This window comes from Zootermopsis nevadensis, unplaced genomic scaffold (assembly GCF_977971745.1).
Source record: "Zootermopsis nevadensis isolate Lab colony 2312 unplaced genomic scaffold, Znev_1.0 Znev_ptg000007l, whole genome shotgun sequence".
In the NCBI taxonomy this organism is placed as follows: Eukaryota; Metazoa; Arthropoda; class Insecta; order Blattodea; family Termopsidae; genus Zootermopsis; species Zootermopsis nevadensis.
Window position 1 is genome coordinate 12,778,007 of NW_028259139.1, and position 24,762 is coordinate 12,802,768.

The window sequence follows — 24,762 nt, forward strand, 5'->3', positions numbered from 1 at the left end:
AGATCCTTAGAAATAGCCAATTACATAAATTTAATCTAATCGATGGTGCACATGTCTGGAATATATACATAACATTACCCCTGAGGATGAAATTTATTTTGAAATGCTAGGGCCTCATCGTACTAAATTTGTATGATACGGTGTGATGATGATTTGAGACCAGTTTTATATTTGAGGATGAAGAGAATTATTCATGACTCCTCCCCAACCTAAATATTATACATATTCAAGGCAAGTAGTAGTATCGGACAGATGGGGTTTTAAAATCACCAAAAATATCCTTGCCATTCCAGTGCATTTACAATATATTGTAATATCTAATCAAATTACATTAAAATTATCAAATGCTAGTTTCATACTGAATTTACATGAGCTTGTATTAATTTGGCATATAAAAAGTGGTTAATTCAACATTGACTATCCTGTCACATATGACCGGAACAGGAAATATCAAGCTGGATTCTTGAAATACTGCTCAGTCTGCCTTTTAAGGCTACATAGAATACGGAACACATAAAAACTTTGCGATATAAAATAGAGAAACAAGAAATTAAGTATTTTGAATAAAAAGTGGTAACTGGCTCTTATTTGAGACAATGCACAGGGACTTATGTTGAAGACCTGAACACAACTATAGAATGAGTTCCTGGCTACAAAGACTCATGTTCTGTGTACTGTCTCACCCACACATCCCCCTCAGGTACTTGGTTACTTTGCAACAGGATAAGGCTCATACGTATGACTCCTCTTCATCTGTGCAGTCAAGACCCTGCAGTCTTGGTCCCGAGTCTAATAGCAGCCTTCGTGTAACTACATAACGTTCTGACTGGCTGCTACTGCCCAGATGGTAAGAAGTGATTGGTGCACGATAACTGGGAATAACACTAGGAGGCGGTCGGTAGGGTGGTGGGCGCGTGCTGTCAGCAAACAAGCTTCTCAAATGTGATACACTCCAAGAGATTTCCCCTTTCAAGTTTGTTGCCAAGTGATTTTGGATATCTTCAGATGTTCCACCTCCATCTTCTACATTTCCTTCAGTTCTGCACTCTCCAGGTGGTGGGGGTAGAGATTTTGATCTCTGGGATATCCGTGCCCCTGTATCCCTGTGCCTTAGTCTCCCCTTTCGTTCTGGAGCTTTTCTGACTGCACTCTTTCCATCTGTCCCACCCCATGGAACTGCCTCTTCAGTGCTTGTACTGTGGCGGGATTCAGAAGTCTCGACATGGACAGGTGGGAGGTGGCGAAGTTTTACGTCGGTTGATGAGCGTTTTGGAGGCAGGGGCGGTGCAGAAGTATCTGCGAGTGGTGCATGTTGATGAGGAGGTGATGGCAGCACAGGGGGAGGGGGATGCTGCTCAGTGTCACTACAGCTCTCTTCATGGATGTTAATAGGAGCTGCGTGAACAAGAAGCTCTGGTGCTGGAGTTGAGCCATATGCACTTTCCCAGGCAGAGTTGGCTGCAGCACAGTCTTTCCCACGCGAATTAGAACGTGACACATGTGGTGTTGAGTCGTCATCTGAGAGTGTGCTAGAGTCATAAGATCGATCAGCATCATCCAAGGAGGTGGCTGCAATGTGCGGTGTAGAGCGCGAACGGGACCAGTCCTCTGGAACCGGAGTAATTCGTAATGCTTTGTGATGTCCTGAGCCCAAATCAGATGTCTCTAATGAGGTTCTTGATGTCTCGTGAGGCAGGTAAGCATGTGTAGGTGTTTCAGGTTCACACAGGAGATGAGCTGATTTTGATCTTAACATTGGGGTTCCTGGATAGCATGAGTAAGTAGTCTCTTGTGGCTCTGGAGGGGGTGAATTTGGTATGGGAGGAGGTGGGGGTGGTGCCCGTCCCTTGCGGTGTAATGCAGGTCTTTTGAGCAATCCTGTCACATTGTGTTCGTCATAAGTGCTATGTTCAGTGACCGTGTCATTTAACAGAGATTCATCTGATGCACTCCTCCTCATGCCAGGTCCTGGGCTACGATACGCATGCCTGTGCAACCCACCCACTCCTGAGGAAGCACTCCCACTGCTGGAACCAGATGTGGTGTGAGAAATAGATTTTCCACTCCCCCCACCCCCACTGCCACCACTGTTGAGCCTCTTGAGGTGTGAGCGTTGACGGAACCAATCCTGACGCTGGAAGTTTGGGTTGATGATTCCTGTCTGGTTGGATCCCAATTGGCGAGCACAGATAGAGTCTTCAGACCAGGGGGAACGGCTACAGCACTCCTGAACACGTTCTTCCCACCCACCATACACACGCACGTATTCCCGAGCTGGTGCACTGCCAATTACAGGCAGAGGTTCTGGCACTGATCGAGAAGTTGGTGTGGAGGTGGCTGCAGGAACTGAGTAAGAGGATGTGACCTTAAACCACAAAATAAATTATATTAGGGCATGTAATGTTGAGGATAAACTGCTGTGACAGATATTTATACCGAGCACAGCCAAATTAATGGAGGAAAAATTACATTACTTGTACTCTAATCCTTTGATGAGGATGGACATACCAGTATGATGAATGTCATAGTGCTGTTTAATGTGTTTTACACTTTCTGTCATGTAGAGTGTGCACATACAAGCAAAACACAAAAGAACTTAAGCTGGAAAAGCTTGTGGGAAGAGACACAGGATATGAAGTTATGGAAGAGTTTCACAAAAGGATCCAATGCTGGACATCTTTGAACATGGTTATGAATCTTAGCAACATCAGTTTGAATGCCCAAGTTGCTATCAGCTGCTCCTATACCATACTGGGATACTGGGAGCTTCAGCTTCAAAGGATTAAATATGGTACTGGATTTACAATATTGACCAGTATAACCAACACAATTTTATCTTCTAAACCACGCATTAGAGGGGGAGAAGAAAATACTGCCAATCACAGCAGTGCACATTATTCCCCCATCTGTTAGCTTATCACTATCATGACCATGAAGACATACACAAATGAGAACAATTAATTTCTTACTATGGTTACTTCCGGTTAACATAAAACAGATTCAAATACTCGAGTGCTGGCACAGTCAAATGCTTCCAGTGATGGAAAACACATCAATTTGTGCACCCAAACCCCAAAAGGAACTCACCTTGGTGTGCGTATGAATGTCATAGCAACTGGGCTGCTGGGTGGGAGGGTACAAGGCTCGTCCTGAGCCCGAACTTGTCGACCCGCTCTCTTCTTCGTCTGGAGTGTATAACTGAGAGTCAGACATTGTGAGACCTGAATCTCTACTCAGCGACATCTTATCTTTCCGTGGCGGTGGACAAGGTTCCAGCAACTCTCTTTCCAGGCTATCGATTGACGAGTCATCTCGCCTCAGTCCGCCTGCTGTTCACATGAAGACAATGACAACATAGCATGCTGTTATGGCAATGCAAATGTAAAGCTGCAAGCAATTTTTATTTAAGCTACCATTTTATATTGCACAGTAAAACGCTAATTATGTTACTAATATAACTGTTATAGTCAATTTAATAGTTTTGCAAGCAGATATATTATTTTTAGATGCACTTTTCCTCTGAACATTTTTTTTTTTAATCTTTGGCATGTTACATTCAAATATATATTGTTTCTTTATATCTACAACCTGAAATCACATCAGTTATCAAAATGCAACTTGGTAACGTTTCAGTCTTAATCATAATCAGTCGATGCCACATGAAATCTTCAATTAAGTTCCATTTTACAGCAATCGACATGAGCAACCCTCAACTATAATATGAGCTACAGAAATCTGCCATAATATACAGGCGAGAGTAAGCTAAACTGAAGGCAGAGGACAGGGGTGTGAATCTGTTTTCTAGCACGGGACTTTGCTGTTTATAAACAGGGAGGGGCACACCCACCACATTTGCCGTAGTCTTTCTCTAGTCTCCAAACTGGAAACATCATTAAACATTAAACAGCCACGTGTCAAGGATGACTTAATGGTACCTGCACCTTGTCATGACTATGTAGCAACTACAGCGATGGAAAAGTAGAAAAAGTAGAATAGTGGGAACTCTTCTATTTTGGTGTTCTTCACCACAGGGGTATAAATTTAACATAACATCTTTTGCCTTTTCAAAAAGCTGTGTCTTATTCATGGGAATGTGATATTCAAATAAAAACAGCATTATTTGCTGGGACTGAATTCATAATTTCAACTGAATGAACACCAAGACTCACAGTGCAGGCTGTCTGACTCTTCAGCACCAGAGTCCTGTCGGGTTGGGTCCCTCTCTGGTAGGTCGCCCAGCAGCAGAGGGACGTGCGGACCAAGCAAGAGCTCACAGCGGACTATAAGGAGCTCCACGAGATTGGGGACAGCCCGTGAACTGGCAGGGGTAGGAGTATGAGCCCACAAGAGACTTGGCCCAACACAGACACCCAAGTTAGTAGCAGACATGAGATTGTGTGAGGCTCGACGAGCGATGTGGTGCAGAACGCAGAGAAAGTGACTCAGTAGTATTATGCTGGATCGAGGCAGTTGCTCAAGCACGCTGAAACAAGAAATACTTTTTATATTTTTTCATACAGAACAAAGCAGCTTTACATTTTGCCTGAGGTCACTAGGTCTAGCACAAAAGCCGGACGCTCTTTCTAGTCCACCGTCTGCATTTTATAAGAAAATACAGACCATATTGCCACACATTATTAAATAAAAAGAAAAAAGAAACTAGTGGTATGATATAATGTCTAACAGTACGTGTTCTTCTGTCTGAAGTATACCTTTTAACCCTAATCAACTTCTCTTGTTCATCTCTGCACTCTAGAGCCTCCATATACAGTGGATAGAGGGCAGCACCAAGCAGAGGATCCGGCAAAGAACGAAGAAACTCCTTGAGCAGTGCAGCAACAGCCAAAACGGGAATGTGGTCGAACGCCAGCTCCAGTCCACTGTCCAGACGTTCTCTCAGTTCCCTCACTAGTCGTGCATTCGCCGATTTTCGGAAGATGCCTTGTGTGAAGGGACCCTTAGTGAATACCTGCTGTAGCATACCCTGTGAACAATGTTGGAATCTTGAGTTTATTATTGGTGATAAGATAATTCAGTCAGAACTGTCAGGCACTATTGCGCCACACAAGTTTGAAAGCCTTTACTAGTTTCTTCAGTTTTAACCTCTACAGTTTTATGCAGCAACTTTTAAAAACAGGTACTATGAATAATATGAAGATTGCAACACATCTAAATTACATTTTCTTGAACTTGGAGTTCAGGTTAAAATACCTACATATTATAATAAGAGAATAAGGTGCAGTAAACCTTATTTCAACAACCGAAAGCAGAATGAGTTTCACTCCGTGTCAGATATTGCCAATACAGCTTCATCAGAACTTTTTATTAAACCATTAAAATATTATCATCTATGCTACTTCGACCTGCTTTTGGGCCATGACCTCCCCACTTAGGAGGATTCTTGGTCTTTTGAAGAGTGCATTTGTGAGTAGTGAGTGACCAGCCCACTGACTTCACATTTTCTACTCAATCCTGACTTGTCTGCTAGAACCATCTAGTAATGAATCAGGAGAGACTTGAGTGAGAAATGGCAGCTGAATTTTGCTTACAAACATCTCGTATCATTCTCGCAAGGTTCATTTGCATGCCATAAATCTAGGACATGGGACTGCCGGCATCACTTCCTCTCCAAAGGCATTTGCGCTACCAATTTTTATCACCCTTAAAAATCCATCAACCTTGGCCAGGTCTGAACCCACAAACCTTGGAACCAGTGGCAAGCACGCTAACCACTAGTCCACCGAGGGCGACAAAATTTATTAACTGATTTAAATTTAAATACAACACCTTCCAATCAAGGCAAGGGAGGGATCATATTCCATACCAACACTTTCATCACAAAGTGGTTCAAAGAACCATGTGAACAAAGTTAATAGTGAATGAAAGAGTATAATTAATGGATTCAGTAATGTCAGATCCCATGACAAATTAAGACACAATCATTTTCCCAAAGCAATGCTTGTTACAAAGATGCCTATGGCAATTTCATCAGCTTGTTCCCATCGGAGCTCTGTGCAACAGAATAAAGAAGTTTATATCACATTTATACATTATAAAATCACAAGCCAATATTTGCAGTTCAACACCGAACATACCATGACTGGTCGAGGGATTGTATCCGGGTCTCCGAGCCTGCCGAGTGGAATGCCAAAGAGAGCCCCAGTAGCTGCTGGAGACGGAGGATTGGGACAGTCCGTACAGTCGTCACCTTTACTGGTGCTTCGCCTGAACACCTGGCGAATTCTCATCGGTGACTTTCGACTCTTCTTAGTGCTGTTAGTCAGGCCTGATGGCTTCTTTGAGTCAGCACTGCATTCACTTGTTTTTCTTTTGCTCCTGTGAAGAATCAGATGTTTTAAAATGCTCTATTTATCATTTCCAAATAGCTCTCCTCTGCAATACCTTCTTCTTCTTCTTCTTCAACTTAACGGTTTAGACCTGCGGTCTGTTCCGACTTCAAGGGTTGTTTTCTGTATGCAATACCCTTGTAACAAATCAATTTTTAATAAAATTAGTTTAATTTTCTGTATAGAAAAGAGCAAAACCCAGAAAGACCTTGTAAGATTACCCAAATATGAAATTTGCTACTCAATTTGGTCCGTAAACAAAGAATTAATGAGTTTATTTTTAAGCTGATCCTCTGACATGACAGATTTCTAACAAAATTAATATAAATGTTAGTTTCAAATTTGCTTAAGGTTGATGCAAAAAGTAACAATGCTATGTGCCATGTACCACGACCTTGAAATTGCCATTTCTCTAACCAGAATAAAAAGAATTTGACACTAGAAAAATTTCAGACATGTTACTAAATTCTGTCCACTGGAATTTCTCCAGTATATAAATCTGTCCAGGATACAAACTTACTTGCAAAAGATAAGCTGCCTTACCTGAGGATGAACTGGCACTTGGCTAGAGGGTCCGGTCCATGTACATTATTGCAGTGATCCAAGTCAAAGCCTTCTTCAGTGCTAAGCCCATCACGCAGGCAACTCAGCTTGATGGCAAAAGGTCGCTCATGGCCGATGAGTGGATAGGGCGCCTCCTCACGCGCAGTCTTGGCCCACAGCTGGAAGTCATCCGGGTCCAAACCCCGCATCTCCAAATGCTCTAGAGCCAGTCTTATACAGGTTTGAGCTGTCTCGTCAGGACCCACGCTGAATGTCTTGCACTGGGGACAAAGTAAAGTTTTGCGTTCACCTCTGAACAACAGTGTCTAATCTATGTTCTATCTCTTGACTACCGAGACTTTTATTCCATGTTAAAGTGGCAGTAGTGTGAACTGAACCTAACCTAATCTAGCCTAACCTACAGCTCAACAGCTGAAATACGTCGTTATATAACTTCGTGGCAAGGAGGTAATTTATGTCTTTTATAAAACTGTAACTTTTAAGTGCATTCAGATCAATGTGTGTGTCTGCCGGGAGTTTTACTAAAATTTTGTTTCACTTTCCAGTTTTGTCGAAAAGCGAATAAACTGGGCACTTCACAAGAATACTTGCATGTGTTTCTTCACTTTGAAGTGATGGGGTGAGAACCACCAACGGGGCCATTCAAACCTGTGATTATGAACTGCAGATAATAGTAACAAAACATTGAAAAATACGTTTTGGGGAGTGGAGGTGACTCAGAGGAAATACACTGTAACAAAGTGGTGATAAGATCTTCCTAATTCCAAAATACCTGTTTACTAAATCCAAGACATTTTAATTCTACTGCCAACACTTTACTTCAGAACGTCCTGTTGTCTCAGAAACACATTTCAAGGCGTGTCCATCAGTGGGCTTTACATTTAGGCCCAATGATGCCATCCTCCCACTTGTGCAGTGACGCTCAAAATCGTCCTAATGTTTCCGAGAAACCACGCGAAGGAATTTCACCAGAAGAGTCACATTCTTTTCGTGATCTTGATGGCCCTGTCACTCGCTGACGTAGTCTGGACGTCTAATAATTGTGGTGCCAGTCAGACGCGACAAGTATCAAATCACGGATTCACTGCAGAAATTGAGAAAATGTACTTTGTGAACTTTACGGACGATGCATGCCACTTAGAGTTCGGTCTAACTGCGGTAAGTAACGAAACGCTGTGGGAAGGCATTAGACATATCTAGAAATCATTTTGCCAACAATTAACTATCCTGTTCACAAGAGCCCGCCACTAATCCCCATTCTATCTAGTCCGCACCTGATTTAACAGCCATTTTAATATTATCCTCCCATCTATGAGTAGGTCTTTTGAGATTCGATGTGACATTCTTCAAATTTTCCAATCACAAATCTGCAGGCCTCATGTTTGTGTCATCTTTCGCTCAGGTACGGCCTGCTACATGCCCCGCAAATCTTAACACACAACATCATTGAACAATCCGACTTCAAGATAAGACAGGTGCATTTTGGAAATCAATACGTAATGAATAACTAATTAATTGCGGTCTTCTGAGATGTAACGCCGTGTGGACTAACAACGTTTCGGATGAACATACAGTGTCCATCACCAAAGACCAATATCGACGTCTTTGCTATCGACAGAAGCTCAAATCGATTCCTAAGTTCTGCGGCGAACAATCGAAATATTTCGTGAGCCGTTCAGAACACTGGCAAGTGGAGAGGGTTCCCAACACTCACGTATTCGATGCTAGTGGCGCTGTCGTAGTACAGCAGCTGGATGTTCGTGGCCCGAGGCTCCTTGTCGCGTTCACAGTCCATCACTTCGTTCAGCTTGTTCCACCACAGATCGCGCGCTGCTTGAGTGCTGCAAGGCAAACCAATCCTCAGACAAACAGAATTTACAAACTACCTGTTCCCATTAGGCTACTTCTCATCTAGGACGTTGCGTCGTGGTGTCTGGTAGAAATTGACCGACTTTTTGAAGAACGTACTGCCTACACCATCGCCCGGATGATGGAGACAGTTAAAACCTCTGAAATGTCAATAATTTCTACCTCACAGCACGGTTAAACTTCCAGAAGACAAGACATATTTATATTACTCGCCGTGACAAAGTGAAATCTTACCTGCTCCTTCAGAACGAACTCCAAATTGTCGCCGTCGGCTGAGGGTACAACATGTGATCACGTTTCACTTGAAACCCTTTCTGTAAGCTTACCATAGCAATTTGCCACACAATACCAAAGTCAGCTCGGACCCTCCACTCCCAGGAACAAGGAACGGCTGGCAAAACGTATCGTAGAAACTCGATGAGGTGTTATTCAGCACAGAAATGACAAAGGACTCCAAACGAAACGACGTTTGTACGGAGCGTTCAATCCAAAAGCAGAATGACTCCCAACGAATCGAATATGTTACATGCCCAAATTTTAACGCAGACTACATAAGCGAGCTTCATTATAAATGTCACTACAGATTGCCATGACAACAATGAACAATAAACAGCAATTGAGATTTCAGAGAATTTGCTTTCAAACAGAGTTCCATTCAAAACCAACATCTAAAGTTTCTGATCCGAGACCTGAGGTTCTCGTGGCGGTAAGATGTCACTGTTGGTCTTAGACGCGAAGACTTGCTGGTAGATACCAATATTTTACCCCAAAGATGAAGCCAGCATGTTCCTCTAAAATTTTTTCATCTCCTACAATTTCAAAGAGTGTTACAAGCCACAAGACCAACATCGGCGTCTTTAAAATGTTCATGTGTCCAAGCAACACTTCTGGCTCAGGATAAGAAGCGGTAGCTGGATTTTGTGCACACGGCAATGAACCTACTGGTACCATAAAATGCGGGAAATTTCGGCCAGTCAGTGGCAGAAGTAATTTGATTCCTAAAGTGGTAGACAGCTTTCGGTTCGTGTCTGTCCCCTTTTTAAAAAGCAAATTCTGATGTTCACTTTTTAAATTTTGATTTAAGCAGAAGTAATAATGCTCACTGAAGCCATAAACCAACTAAGTCCCGTAGGGAAGATATTTAGAAGAAATCAGCCCGTTACGATGTCGTGTGAAATTCTGCTCTTGTATTTTAGCGCCTCGGTAAAACTGCCCCTCTTCTCAGACAACAACAAAAGTTCCAACACCAAACAGCATGAGTTTGGCAAAACTGCTGTGAAACCAGAGTTGCTTAAGTTAAAGGCGACAGCCGTCGATGGCCCCTCAGCTGTGCGGGAAGGCCATCGGCCCCACAGGCAAACCAGACAAAGAGAGATAACAGCAATTACACGAGATAGAGGACGCGTAGCTCATGTCAATCCACCCACCCTTTAAAACCTCTTATCTATAGGTCACGTTATCATTGACCGATATTTAGACCAACAGGGCCGAACAAACAAAAACAATCTTGGGTAGTTTTCATTTGTTTACCGCTTAGTCTAGCATCATATTGTTTTCTGAGTCTTTAAATGATATACTTTCGAACATGAACTATTCTTACTTCAGACAGAAACTGCCATGTGATGACCGCCGTCTTCCACCGACAAATGGCAATGTCCTCATCTCATCTAGACCCCGACGGTTGTCCGACAAAGGTGGAGTGATGGGCCGGGCATCAAATCCAGACTGATTCCACCTCTCATGATTAACGTTTACCGAAGTTTCATCCAACGAATATCGACGCCTTGTCCTTTCTTTGACCTTACGCTTGCGCGAACAACAACCAGTATCATCGTCTCCGTCTCCATAGTACACATACGATCGAGCGAGCGATACCGAAACGTCGGCATTACCGCATAATACAGTGATCATGAGGCACTTCAATATCACGACACAGCGACACATTTCAATTAAGAAAATACAATTACAGCAACACTAAAAATGTTAGAACTGCTTTCTTTCATCTAAGATACTCTGAACACACGAAATTCAACTCTCAAATATTCATAGAAATACGTCACACGCTCACACAAACTTCAGTTGATTCGTAGAATCTTTCAGAGACAATGAACAGACGACAAATATTAAAAACAGGTACGTCCTAAAGAATGTAAAAGTGTACGCACTGTCTATTCCCGTTCAAAATATTTCCTTCTACGTGGACAAGACGACAGTTTTTAAACAGATATCAATCACCTTGAAGAATTTATTTGAATTCTTAAGGCCCGATCACAGCAACGAATACGCGAGCGTCTAGTCTAATCTAGGAACGCAAGTCTGGATCGCCCTACACTCCGAGATGGCGCACACCGCACTGATGCACAGCAGAAGGCAGTACTTGGCTCTACTGTATGTATATTTATTTATAAACTGAGCAACCCCTGTTCTACCCCATCCACCGCTGTACTAGTACCTGTTGCCAAACAAAAGGGAAAGGCTTTGTAGAGGAAGAGAGGTCAACTTAATCCGTCATTGCGGTGTGACAAACCCGTGACTGGCTCGTCACAAGGCTGACAGACACTTTCTGAATATTCTTTAGCAAATTCAAAGCAGAGTCTTTGACATGGCACTCACATGGGGTTCAGCGCCCTCCACCTGAAATGATGGGGTTCATAAAAATAATACAAATCTCCGGAAAAACAAAGGATGGCTGTCTTCTGAGTTGTCGCGTCATGCAATATGTTAGAAGCTTCTGATCCCTCCATTATCACGGCACCCTGACGTGGCTCAGATACACGAATGTGTATGATGACAGCCTATGCTTCCTTATCCTCTGGTTATGGTGGCCCACACGTGGCTCGCGCGCCCAAATAGGACAGTCATTCGTCCCGAATTTGAAAACGTATTAGCCACGGGTCGGGGGGGGGGGGGGGTACTAGAAGCTGTAGGCTAGCAGCAGCGTGTCTGCGTATGTTAGGAAAGTAAAGTTTGTCTGGAAGAGACGAGTCGTATAACTGCAGGCTCCGGTCAACAAACAAACCCCTGTATGAGGTCACTGACCTGCAGCAAGTTCACTGGCTTGCAGATATATTTAACAGTTCCTACTTATGCACTGTAACGGGAGTGTCACACAACCTTCATTTTCTATTCCTAGAACAATAAATCTACAGTCAAAATGTGGACCCTTCTTTTAAAAGTACCTGCAGATGCGAAAAAGAAGATTAGGAAAGTCCTGCACAGAACAAGGGTCCTGGAACTACTTAGAAGGGTTCATAACGGCATGTAAGGTGCAGGGTACCTGAAAGTGTCCATTTTGTAAGGCAAAGGAGTTGCCAGGTTGCTTTAGCACCACGCCATGAAGACGTTTGGGAGGTAACCTTTGCACTAGATGGAGATGCGCTGTCAGCTTCTGGCTCCGGCCGCGCTACCCCAAACTTTCACAGGATAAGATCCTGGGTGAACCACACAGTGACAGCTGAAAGAAAATTCCCTGCCCCTGAAGGGAGTCGAAGTCGTCGTCAAAAATATAGCCGCTTATTTACCGATTATGAAATTAATGAAATGTATACAAGGATAATTATTGATTATGGCTGTTTGTATGTTATACGTCTGGCCAAGTTCTCAGTAACGAGGCAGGCAGAATATTTGATTTTAGAAGTTCGCAAGTGCTGTTGCCATTAGGCAGCTTTTAAAAGTACTTATAAGGTATATACGCTCTGAAAGGGGCAAATGGAATTAAGAAAATGGGCAAGAGATGAACGCATGAAGGGAATTATTTCCCGCTTAATGGAAATCGACACTTTTTCGCTGTTAACTGTATCGGAACTTACTCGCTCCATCATCCAGAATATTTCCAATGGACTTTTCTTCGGCGCAACTCCTGGCATTCAGCTACCTCACCAGAGATCTAGCATCCCCATTAGCCATTTGTGGTAAAGTAAAGTAAAGTAAAGTTTGTCCCGCTATACGCCATGTAGGCGTTTGGGGTGAGAGGAGGTATAGCTCCTGTCTTCCTTGACCTCGGCACTAGATGGGGGTGAGTGGTAAAAAGTACTTGCAGTATCTCGTTTAGATTAATTAAATCAATGAAGGAGAGTCCTTTCACAGAAGCTGATGGTCGCTTAAGCGGTTATTTTATTTACATACATTTTAATATTATCCTGTGATGTAAGCTTATGCCTGTCAAACGGTTTCTCCCTTTCAGGTTATGCAACCAAATGTCTTCACAGTTTTCACTTGTACCATACGTAAAACAGTGGTCGGGACCAAACCGTGGCTTCCGCCCACATCACCATCTTGCAGGTGGAAGGAAAAAAACACATAAAATGGCCATACAGTAACTCCAAGCCCGGTTGGCCATTACAATTACACATGTTGGAAGCATGGACAGTGTTTGCTTTCTTACCTGCCACCCCTCCCTTCCATATGATCCCCTTGCATTTATATCTAAGCGACGTGGAACGCACGGTTTCGCCCCAACCACTGTACATGCCCCCACAATATTCCCTGAGTCTGCTCACCTGAATGTGGCGACAACATTGGTAGTTGGCCAGCCCATAACGAAGGACGTCTCCAGTGACTTGTTCACCTCGATGACGTCATGCATGGCGACCCGGGTGAGCCACAGCTCAGAAACGCGAACCTTCTCCTTGAGCTTGAAGTGGCCGCCGGACCGCGCCTTGGCCACCAGCAACAGGTCGTTGAAGAGAAACAGGTGGCGCTCCTGGCTCTGCACTCCCTATAATAAGACACACGCTGAAACACCAGAGAGATGACGTTGCCCTCACACAAACCTCTTGGTAGCTTTCGGAAATTAAAGCCGTCGGAGGTCACTGCCACCTTGTGCTGAACGCGGCAGTCCATCTTCATCATCATAACCGGGTGGGTCAGCCACGTTTTCTGTTTGTAATCGCAGCCAGACGAAAATAAGCGACGAACCAGTCGATACAGAACGCTCCCTTCAACATCCGGGAGGCGCTGCGTTCTCAATTCCGCCCATCTGGGGGTCTCATAAGACAAATGTCGCGGGTTTGATTCCCACTCATGACAAAAACTGTCTTAAAGGGCTGCAGCGACAGGATGAGGGCGTGGTGGGGCTTTATTGAATTTCATAACACGCGTTGTCAAAGTTTCGTTTTAAACGATACTTCTCCACACATTACACAGAACGTCTCAGTATTAAGTACGTACAACTTCGGTTGCGGTGAATGACCCCCCCCCCCCCAACATGAAATACACAATCTGAAAGAAAGTGAAACCATCACGACGTATTAATCCGCTGACATGCTACTTCCGTGCCAGCCAGCTAGGCCTAAGCGTAGTGCACCGAACACAGTTAGGTCTAAATAAATATATCTGTGACAGCGAAGCACAAAACATCACGACAGGCAATTCATAAAATTAAAGATACATTTCAGAATTGCGCTGTACAAATGAAGTGATTCCTCAGAACAGAGGGTGACAATGTTCACTTAACGCTGTTCGGTGTCCCCGATCCGACGAGACCATCTTTTACAAGGACGTCCAATGTTTCATCTCCCTATTGGTCATCAGTTAAGAACTGGTTTTATATCCCAGGCAGACGACGTTCTTTGTAAGGGGTTTACAATTGTTACTCTTCTGTCAGGGATTAGTGTCTTCCGGGTCATGAACACCGCCTACAAGACCATACGTCGTTGTATCACAAGACAAGAATATACATTTTCTCCGCCGTAAAACAATAAGTCCCAAACAGTCATGGATTAGGTTTAAAATGTTCCGACTCAGCCATATTTACCTTGCTCTTCCAACTGTTTTATCCTTCAAGAAGATTTCCCACGTCTCGTCATGACAAACGTCGTCTTTCCGTTTCTTAAGAACCACCGATTTCTTTGCTGTTGAATTTTATGATTTAAACAGAATAGTTTCCCGATTTTTATCTAAGACAGCCTTTAAGCTGCACCAGATGTCCATTCCGGTTTCCTGTCACTGACCAAGTCTCATTGCTGCAAACTAATGTTCCGCGTGTTGCAACCAACCGCTCAACGTCCTCTCTCTGTTTGTCGTCAATGAGCTGGCTGCTAGGCGACCAAAGCCATTTCATAATGAAAATGTGATCTATGTCCACTGCAGTTTCATTGCTCAGCAACCGTGAGAGCTATACCGCTCCATGTGCGCAAATAAAACAAATGACGTCAATGAAGATTTCTGTCTTCTGGGTTGTTGCGCCGTGCGATGAATTCATCGCCCTGGTGACGGTGGCAGTATGACCTCAGAACGTTGGTAAACATCGACCAGACTACACAGCGCAACAACCCAGAGGACAGAAATCTTCATACTCATCGCCCTGACGACGGAGGCAGTATGACCTCAGAACGTTGGTAAATATCGACCAGACTACACAGCGCAGCAACCCAGAAGACAGAAATCTTCATACTAACCGCTGTGAAAATCTCAAATCTTACAAATGACGTCAATGTTAACACGTATCCATTCCAGAGAAGCGATATCATTATCTGTAACTGCCTAGGAAAAGTGTTGTTGGCAAACTTTAACAGGAAAAGTTACTTATGTAGCGTCATACACGATACGCCACTGGCCTTCGATCTCTCTTCTTTGGGTGCGAGCATTTTAATCTCGTTCACTCAGTATTAACGGCCTGGAGTATCGCAACTCTAACCTCTTTCGCACGTGAATTGACCAACACGCCCGCAAGAGTGGACTCGACCAAGTTTCCAGCGTAGTACAAACTCAGGAGGCCTCCATAAAATAACTGGACTATGGCAGCCGAACAGAAAAGGGACGTGGCACGAGGTCCTGACACTTCCTTTCGGGGCATGAGATGACACATCCGACTGCGGTCCGCCATTCTATTGTTTTACTTGTGGGGGAAAATAGCAATAAGCAATCAAAATCAGCAAAATCTCTGTATATGACAATTTCGAATACATTATTTAACAAAAATAACAGCATAATTAACTACAGTAAACCTGGTCTTAGTTCTCACAACTAACCCACCAATAAACCGATTAAATACGCGTCCTCATGACGTAGGTTCATCTTGGGCAGTCAAATGGTCGAGAAATTCTCATCCTATAGAACCAGTAGTTTTTTTCCTGTAAGCCCTCCAATAGATTACGTATATCAGAAGTGCGATTAAGAGACTTAAAATGTCAAGATTTCTAGCCGTTTTGTGATCGCTTGTAAACAGCTAAAAACCAGAGGCAAGTACACATAAATGCAGCAAATGCTATTGACTCAAAGACCTCGCCGTAAAATGTTCAACAGGTAAAAACTGCGCCAATGGACCCTGTCCGCATTCAAAGACGATTTCTTTCAGTTCCAAGCGGTCTCTCCTTGTCTACGTCAGTGCACCAGAGTGCGTTATAGTCCCGGGCAATTCCCACTTACCGTCGTGAACTGGACTGGGGCTTCCATCAGGAACTGCCGCTTGTCTTGGAAGGAACGAGGCAAACCTTGCTCCCTGTTCCCTGGGCTCTGAGGGCTTGTCGGGTCCCCGGGACTGTCTCCAGCACCGGGTCTCTGGGCCTTGGCCGACAACGCCCTCTGCAGACGGGCGGCCGTCGTCGACCGCTTGCGGATCAGACCCTTCATCTTCTGCAAATAAACGACGCTCATGGGGTAAACGTAAACACGGCGCAAAACAATTTTTATATACGGCACAAATTATCTTCAATAAAATGCTTACTAAGACCAGAGCAATTTTTAGAAGCATTTCATATCTGCCCCACGCGTGCTACATGCCTCACTCGCTGTGTAAGGGTAAAATCGCTGTTTATTTTGCGAATCAGTTACTGACTGTTAAAACAGGTGGTACATATACTTACCACTGGGCTTCGAATGGTTCAGGCGAGAAAAGGCGTGCAAATAAGCGCCATACGTTCTCGGCCTTGCACTATATCAATCTATCGAAGGCCATCTTCACGCTCCGGCCCCCTTTATCTCAGCTACCCATTTAATAAGAGGCTGGAAAAGTCCCTAGAGATGTTCTGGGCAGAAGACACGTATTTTCGCACGTGGCTGTACACTTACCATTGTTATGACATCCCTGTCGTACAGTCTCAGACAGTCATTAGGGAACAGATCCTGAATTCTCTCCAAGTCACTTTCCTCTTGTCCGCGTTTCACCGCCTGTAACAAAAATAACACTTCCTGGGTTTAAATATCTGCAGCAAACTTTTTACGGATACGTGCTGACATTGCAGCTTAACTCTCTACTTCAGTGTATTGAAAAGAATACATTAACTCGTTGCAACCATCATAATACTTTACGATTATCAACTTAACACGTTTCGGTCCGTTACAGACCATCCTCAGGGGTCATAATAATTTGAACTAAATTACTGCAAGTTTTATATGCTCATTTCAACTTAAACTAAACATGGAGAAGCTGCTAGTCTATCAGCCAGTCAACCAAATCTCCGCATCTTAAGAAAACCAAAGATTCATTACCACATTCACAAGAACCCACTATCTTGAACCAGATAAATCAAGTCCACACCCTTACACCCTGTTTCCCAAAGATCCATTTAAATATCATCCCATTTACGCCGAGGTCTTCCCGAGTGGTCTTTTCCCTTGACACTTTCCAACCAACTTTTTCCAAGCAACTGTTTCACCTCCCACACGTGATCGTCCTAAAACTTCAATCTTTAAAATTCCAACATTTATAACTCTTCTCGCATTAATCCCACATTCGTACAAAAACAGCGTCATATTGCTATTAATTATTAACAATATAAATTCATTCTATCGACCTCTAACTTGTTCGTCACTTGCTTCTGATGAGATTTCTAGCTAGCACGGCGACGAGTATGAAGATGGCTGTCTTCTGGGATATTGTGTCATGTAATCTTGTAGATACTGACCTACGTTTCGGAAGAGCTTACTGCTCCCACCATCAGGTTTTCCTGATGAGACCTGACAAGCTCTTCTGGAACGTCGGTCAATATCTGTCAGATTACACAGCACATCATCCTAGAAGACAGCCGTCTTCATGCTCATATTTGATGGTTGTAAAAGAAACGTTTTCGTTAATGTTACCTGATTTCAACTGTAATGTGTGGCTCATTTTAGTAAAACTCCTTAGCAAAACATTTCATGAAAATCCGTTCAAAGGCCCTCGAATAGTCACATGCAGGAGGCCGGACGGAAAAACGCAGAGAAGTTAACAGTAGCATTTTTGCATCATTTCATTGCGAACACGCCAAAGAAAGATTTCTACCTGCCAGAAAGAACACCGTCTTTTCGTTACAAAGTTAAATCCCGTTATTGTTTACGGAAACTACTACTGTTTTCTGTGAGAACCAAACGAAACACAGCCCCCGCTCCCAAAATAACAGGTGGTACCTACAGTTACCACTAAAAATACAGAGCGTTGAATAAACCCAAAACATCAAGTCGCTATTGGGGGTAATTGGCTTGGGAAAAAATGGCTCTTACTCAAAATTCAAAATAATCTTCCTAACTAATTCGATGCTATGAAATCTTAGCAGTTGCAAAAACGTCGTTATTTATACTTATATATATATATATATATATATATATAAACTGATTTACGTCGTCAGCTATGAAATGTATAGTCGTGCAGCGTAGTTATCTGTAGTAACGTTTTCAAGGTCAAGTGCGATACAGCTCTGAGCAAACACTGTTGCTAGTGGGATTTGACAGACGCTGAAGAACCTCAAGACGCGGTGAAAGTGTCCAACAGAACAATGGCAGGCTTCGTGTATCAGCTGGTTCCCACTTACACGGCAACTAATGTGCCCAGCTAAGTGAATTTCAGAAATTCAAAACTAGTTTCATGAAAAGAGCTTGCTGTTCGTTTTGTTAACTCATCAGGAAGTGTGTAGTTTACACAAGTGAGAACAGGATGTCCAATGAACAGGTAAAAGACGAGAAATATAAAGGAAAACTGAATGTATTCTGAGCATGGAGCCAAGTGAGACCAGGCGAACCTGAGACCTCAGGCCAAATGTCGAAGCTGCTGACACCTCCAGAAGTAGATACTGTGAGTGCAGTGGGATACAACTTTGTAAAATCTGATTACATCTGCCGTAGCGCCAGAGGACCACGAAGTGTGGCGTCTTGGGTGAGCGCAATGACCCCGTAGTGCCTGACAGCCTTGACAAATCACGTAATTCCATCAGATGCCTGTCACTCAGCACTAAACACTGCTGAGTGCTAAACGCTTTGTATACATATCGGCTGACGTAGGTTGTTTAACAACGCTAGATCAACCACACAAATTATTAGCATCCACCGAAACGATATGACAAAACAAGGTGAACTACCTATTTCAACGTACTATCCCGGCACGACCTGACACAACTATGTAAATCTTAAATCAGGTTAGACTTTGCTCGGATCTGTCAAGAGCAGAGGGATGTGGAAGGAAACGGTCGGCACTGTCTAGAGGCGTTCGAATCGTCGGACACCTCGCAGGTGTGACTTTGATGTTAATTTGTTCCGGATATAAAGCAAACATAACAAACAAACACACTGCTCCAAATTGTCGTGTTTATGCCAATACGCAACACAGGAATATCGAAAAAAGAAGTTGTAGATGCCATTCGCAAGGCGTAATCAGACGCTAATACGAACTGCTCCCACGCTAAGCGTTCCATAAGTTCCACCCAAGAGTCATTAGGTGTAGGTCACCCACACAAACTAAAACGGATCAAAACATTTTTAGTGTAGTTTACAGAGTAGCGATTTGTCCTTTGCATTTGAATTGTGTCATTTTAGATTATAACGCCATGCAATCTTGTACGTGGTTTGGAGGAAAGTATCTTTTCCATATCGAAGCCTGAAAAGGAAGGCGACAGGTTCCTTCGAAATGCGGGCAACCACATAAATGACTACATGGAATCACAGTCTCGAAGAACGCTATCTCTCTCTCTTTTTTTTTTTCCAGACGAGGTTCCCAACACTTATCCAGGGACGCCAATCAAGACGATGTACATTCCTGACTCACCTTAAAGGAAGATGTGACACAGAAAGACCCAAGCATGACCTCGTGCCATGCTAAACAAATGTTGACGTCAATGTAACTGTTGTCATGGTCGGTGAAATCTAGCTCAGTGCCGCGCTGTGCCACCGAATGACTACAACACTCTCTTCAGTTCCACGAGATGGAAGACAATGAATGTATTATCGTAACGTTGCTTGATGAATCGTTTACACATCGCGTTTTGAGATTATATAATCCGCTTTACGTCGCCTTGAGTGAGTCACGAGAAGATAGCTTACATGATAAGAACGGGGTTATCACTCCGTGGAACGCAGTTCCTCAGCAACTGATGAATTCCCAGCAAATTATGGCACACGAAATTTTATTCAAATGCTCAACGCCGTCTACAACTGGGCCCTATCCTGAAACTGATGGATGCAATTCACGTGCAAACACCCTATATTCTTCACAGCCATCGTAACACGGTGGTGTAGGACCTGGGGGGTTGCACTGGTAAGCGAATCAAAATGAATTTCTGCCGACACTTTGAGTGCATATACTCGCAAAGTGATGTTCCATCAGAATCAGTTTCGATTCTACTGTATGTTGGAGATGTTATTTTGTTTTTCGAAACTATTAAAAGAAACACGTATCCTTAATTATCCACTTGTAGGGAGTTTCGTCTAACAGCAAATGCAGAGAAAACTACTACATCTATGTACGTTCATGTCTCAAGACGTCTGGACAAAATCGGGCACCTAAAATGTAGCCAAGTTCAAATATTTGGGAATGGCGATAATAAATTAAAACTGCATCCACGATAAAATTAAGAACAGATTAAATTAAGGAAATGCTTACTATCATGACATTCATAATCTTCTGTGTTCCCGTCTGCTATCTAAAAACGTAAAATATAAATTGAGCTTGGAGAAATGATGAAAAGTAATAATTTGAAACGCCAAAACGTAGATACGAGGTAAATATTAAAGTAGGCGTTACAAAAATAGAACGTGATTTATCTGTCTCAGAACGGGAATCAGTGGCGGGTTCGTGTAAACGCGAAACTTCAAGTTCAACAAATGGCGGGTAATTGGACTCAGCTACTTTCAGTTTCTGAGAAACTCTGCTCAGTGGATTTAACAATTTTAAAAATGAAACATGTGGGCTAACATGACTCACCATTACAGGTTTGTTCATTTTGTACAGTCTGTGCAAAGAACGAGCGATCACAGAAGACGAGAAACGTGTGAAATATACGATACAGTTCAAACTGACACTGAACAAGTACAGACTACTAGAAAATAATCATTGTACAAATTGTGACGATGTTCGTTGTATTTAGCGGAGGTCAGTGGAGCTCAGGGGGACGCCGAGAACAACCTGCTAACCTAACCTAACGTAACCTAACTCAACCTAACCTAACTTAACCAAACGTAATCTAACCTAAAGTAGCCTAACTCAACCTAACCTACCTTAACCCAACCTGTACTTCCAAATCACGAATTCAAAAACCGCGGAGAGAAGTTAGAAACGACACGAGCACGGCACCGCATCGCGACAGAAACTGCGATCAAATTAAACCTCCATTTCATAAACATGTTTTACTACCTGCTTTCGTTTCTTTGTTTGTTTCCTCATTCTATCCCACTTTTCTTCGTCGTTCAATCTGCCACTGAACTTCTCGGCTACGTTGTTGGCAATTCTGCTTCATATCCTGGGGTCAGGAATTCAAATCTGTCCAGAAACCAGCGATCTTCACTTACGTTTTTGTGGTTTACCTAAGTCTCTCCAGGCAAATGTCTATAACAGCGTCCTTTCATATCCTTTCCAAATCAGTGTTCATCAAACACCCCATAATTGGATGCGAAAGAGTCTGAGCAAATATCTTCGTCGGTAAAAACACCGCAAACAAACAAATCTACCCAATTTTGTCTTCAAAGTTCGCTTTCTATTAACTCCTTTGTTCTTGTAACTCTCCTCCATTTTCCGTCTCCCATTGTTTGTCCTTTCTCTTCAGCTGTTTCAAAAAGCTCGGCACACAAAATGTCTGCGCTGTCCGAAAGCTGCATTTGCATGGACGCATGCGGTCAGGGGGAGTTCCACCATCTGACGGTGCAGTGGACCGCCCCCTTATCGGGTGTCGACCGTCACAGCTGCTGAAATCAACACGATTTCTGGAATACAGTTTCAATACCTAATATAAACATAGCGCAATGGACGTGGGCCCTGAAGCCCCCATTACTCGTTCCAGGTACAGGTCAAAATTTACTATTCCGCATTATTTCTGCAAATTCACTAACGATAAATTATTAACGTCATTTAATGCAATAAGCCCAAAATTCGTGTGACTGCAAGTCACCCATTTTCTGAGAAAGGATTTTTTTTTTTTGGGGGGGTAATTGAACCTTCGGACTTCAAAATATGCGTGTAATTCCTTGACTAGGTGAGCAACTGTCAGGGTGTTGAATAACTCTACTCCACAGTCAGTAGTCTACACAAAATTAAAGAGAAGGCAGCCTCGATGCTGAATATGCTGTGTGACGAGATGGCTACCGCCATCTGCAGAACTGGTTTGTTGAAACCTACAAACCACGAATTAGCTATATCGCTCAAACTTAACGAGAATGTGAGGAGTTTAACGACACCGGAACTGACCGCATAAACCAGAAGCTTTGCCCGCGGTATGGAAAATAAACACACGCTTCAACGCTAGAATTATAAAACAGCGGGATAAAGAACAGCATAATTCGAGTGCACCCTCATACGAAAAAATGACAGCTAAGGTTGTGAAGTACAGGTTGGTAGTCAAGGGCTCCAGGCACCCCGCAGAAAAGGGGCCGAATTCTGCGACGCCTGACTTCCTACACGCGTATGAATAGTTTCATGTAAGTGAAACCCACCTGTCAGTAACAGTCAATGACTAACACGTATCTGAGCCACCTTCCTCTAAAAATATTCATCATTGAGATCATTTTCCTGGTGAATTTTCTGTCAGAGGAATGACAGTCATGTTACTGCCATCTGCATTACTAATCGAAATTAAATACCAAAGCAAGCAGCTGTAGGAGGGAGGCCTACTTGAGATATTGATAATCGCAGTCAGGCAAGAAATGGTCGCCTTTCATAGAACCAAAATGTTCATTGCCGTGTTAAGAGAAGCCCGCCACTAACCATATTCTAAACCAGAAAACTCCGGCAAATGCCTCAAATCCTGAATCTTTAAGAAACATTTTGATATTTTCCTCCCATTTACACCTATATACCTCAAATAATCTCATCCATTCAATTTTATTGGTAAAATTCTGAATGCCGCATGCATCATCAATCTCATCTTTCTTAATCACCATAACAGAATCTAATAAGAAGTATGGTCACAAATTACGAAGTTCTAAATTATGTAATTTTTTTGCACAAAATAAAAATCATTCTAAGGAGGGGCTAAGAAATACCATAAAGACCGACAACGTTTTACCGCAGATTCGAACAGGAACTTCTGAGCGTCTGAACGGCGCGCCTCGGTACCTGGAGGCAGTTCGCACATTTTTTTTTCCTGAACGACCTGTGGTTACACTCCAAGAAGCAAAGCGATGATGGTCACTGACATAACTGGATGTTACGCAGGTTCACTTCATTTTACAGGTAGTATTAATAGTAGCACCTAGCTATACTACTCATTATAACAACATCAGACTACTCTCAACACCTACCTGTTTGGCTTTCGCCTTTGCCCTGGAGATGTCCTCATGGTCATGTCGCGTCTCGCAGAGGATGGACTGGAAGTATTGCTCATACTGAGCCAGCCTTTGCACCTGAAACAGACAAGAACAGAAACTTATGACGTCTTCGTCTTTCATTCAAATCCTTCAGCCTTCACTGCGAGGCTACTAATAATTATACAATTTAAAAGTCTATTTCTGTGTATGATCACTCAACATAACAATGGTTCGCCATGTCTAAATATGCAGTCTTAAAAAAGATTTTTAACCAATACCAGATTTTCTGACAAGTGGCTCTAATGTCTCGCGCACCTCAAAGTCTCACAATAATCACACTGTAACCCACTACAGGTGGCATGATGCTGCTCTACGTATGTCTATTTTGGAAGTTCTGAAGCCACAAAGTACTTCATGTTACATACAACACGCAGACAAAAGTTTGAATTAGGACTGGTCCAATCAGAAGTAACTGAGGAAAAATAATGTAATCCTGAAAAGATGAAAACTCGAATTTACACACTAAGATACGGTATTTTCTACCAGCTGACACCTGGGCCTCAGGAGCTGTGTGCAGATCTGACAGCTTCACGCTCCTGCCGCTTTATTCCCGAGATAGAGCAGACAGTGGCCACTGGATATGAGGCTCGGTGCCGAACCACTAGACGCAGTGGTAACAAAGGGAAAAACTCGCGTATGTCCAGAATCGAACCCATGTTGCCAGTCTGTGAGCTCACGTTCAAGGCTTTCTGTGGGTAACAGGCAATTAGAGAGCACTGGAGAATTTTATAAAACACTATCGTGACTCCACTTCCAACTAACGGTCCTGATTTCATACCTTAATGAGTTGGTAATAAGTATTTCAGTTTCTTCCGCGTGTGTGTGTGTGGTCAAATCGTTTCGAAACGCGCAATGTCGTGATATCAATGGCGGTATAAATCCTTTACGCTTCGAGAAAACTCAGTTACTGTTAAACACGTTTTTTTTTAATATGCAGTACAGAACCCGAGAGACGAAAGTTTCAGGGGTGTTCACCGTCTTTGATCCTGACATACGCAGCATAACATTACAACCCAACTAGGATAATTTTTAAATATTATCCTTCCATCGAGAGTTGTCCCCACAATATTTATGTACGAGTTTTCTCTCCCAGCCCATTGCAACATCCTGTTAGCGAACACGCTGCCACCACGTAGCTAGCACGATCACAAGTACCTTGTCAACTGCCCACTTGCTTCATGCCACTTTAACACTGACAGCTGTTTCACTTCGCACTTTTTTCCAGACATTTATAACTTTACTTCTTCCCCCAAAGCAAGGGACCGCGGTTCACAACCAC

General features: G+C 43.1%; 1 protein-coding gene across 7 annotated transcripts in view; it reads right to left on the reverse strand.

The window, feature by feature from the left end:
• Positions 1-287: 287 nt before the first annotated feature.
• Positions 288-24,762, reverse strand: part of LOC110829738 (uncharacterized) — a 210,207-nt gene continuing 185,732 nt past the window's right edge. For 5 of the 7 annotated variants that reach the window (XM_087344297.1, XM_087344294.1, XM_087344298.1 and 2 more), the window contains 11 exons: positions 23,418-23,519; positions 16,791-16,889; positions 16,149-16,355; positions 13,280-13,497; positions 8,626-8,752; positions 6,891-7,171; positions 6,096-6,336; positions 4,713-4,984; positions 4,170-4,483; positions 3,088-3,329; positions 288-2,365 (listed from right to left, as the gene is read on the reverse strand). In XM_087344297.1, coding sequence (XP_087200423.1) covers positions 731-2,365; positions 3,088-3,329; positions 4,170-4,483; positions 4,713-4,984; positions 6,096-6,336; positions 6,891-7,171; positions 8,626-8,752; positions 13,280-13,497; positions 16,149-16,355; positions 16,791-16,889; positions 23,418-23,519 — 3,738 coding nt within the window. In that variant the 3' untranslated portion in view covers positions 288-730. Of the gene's footprint in view, positions 2,366-3,087; positions 3,330-4,169; positions 4,484-4,712; positions 4,985-6,095; positions 6,337-6,890; positions 7,172-8,625; positions 8,753-13,279; positions 13,498-16,148; positions 16,356-16,790; positions 16,890-21,318; positions 21,475-23,417; positions 23,520-24,762 lie in introns of those variants that run through there. The other 2 variants (XM_087344295.1, XM_087344301.1) reach the window with 2 other exon arrangements.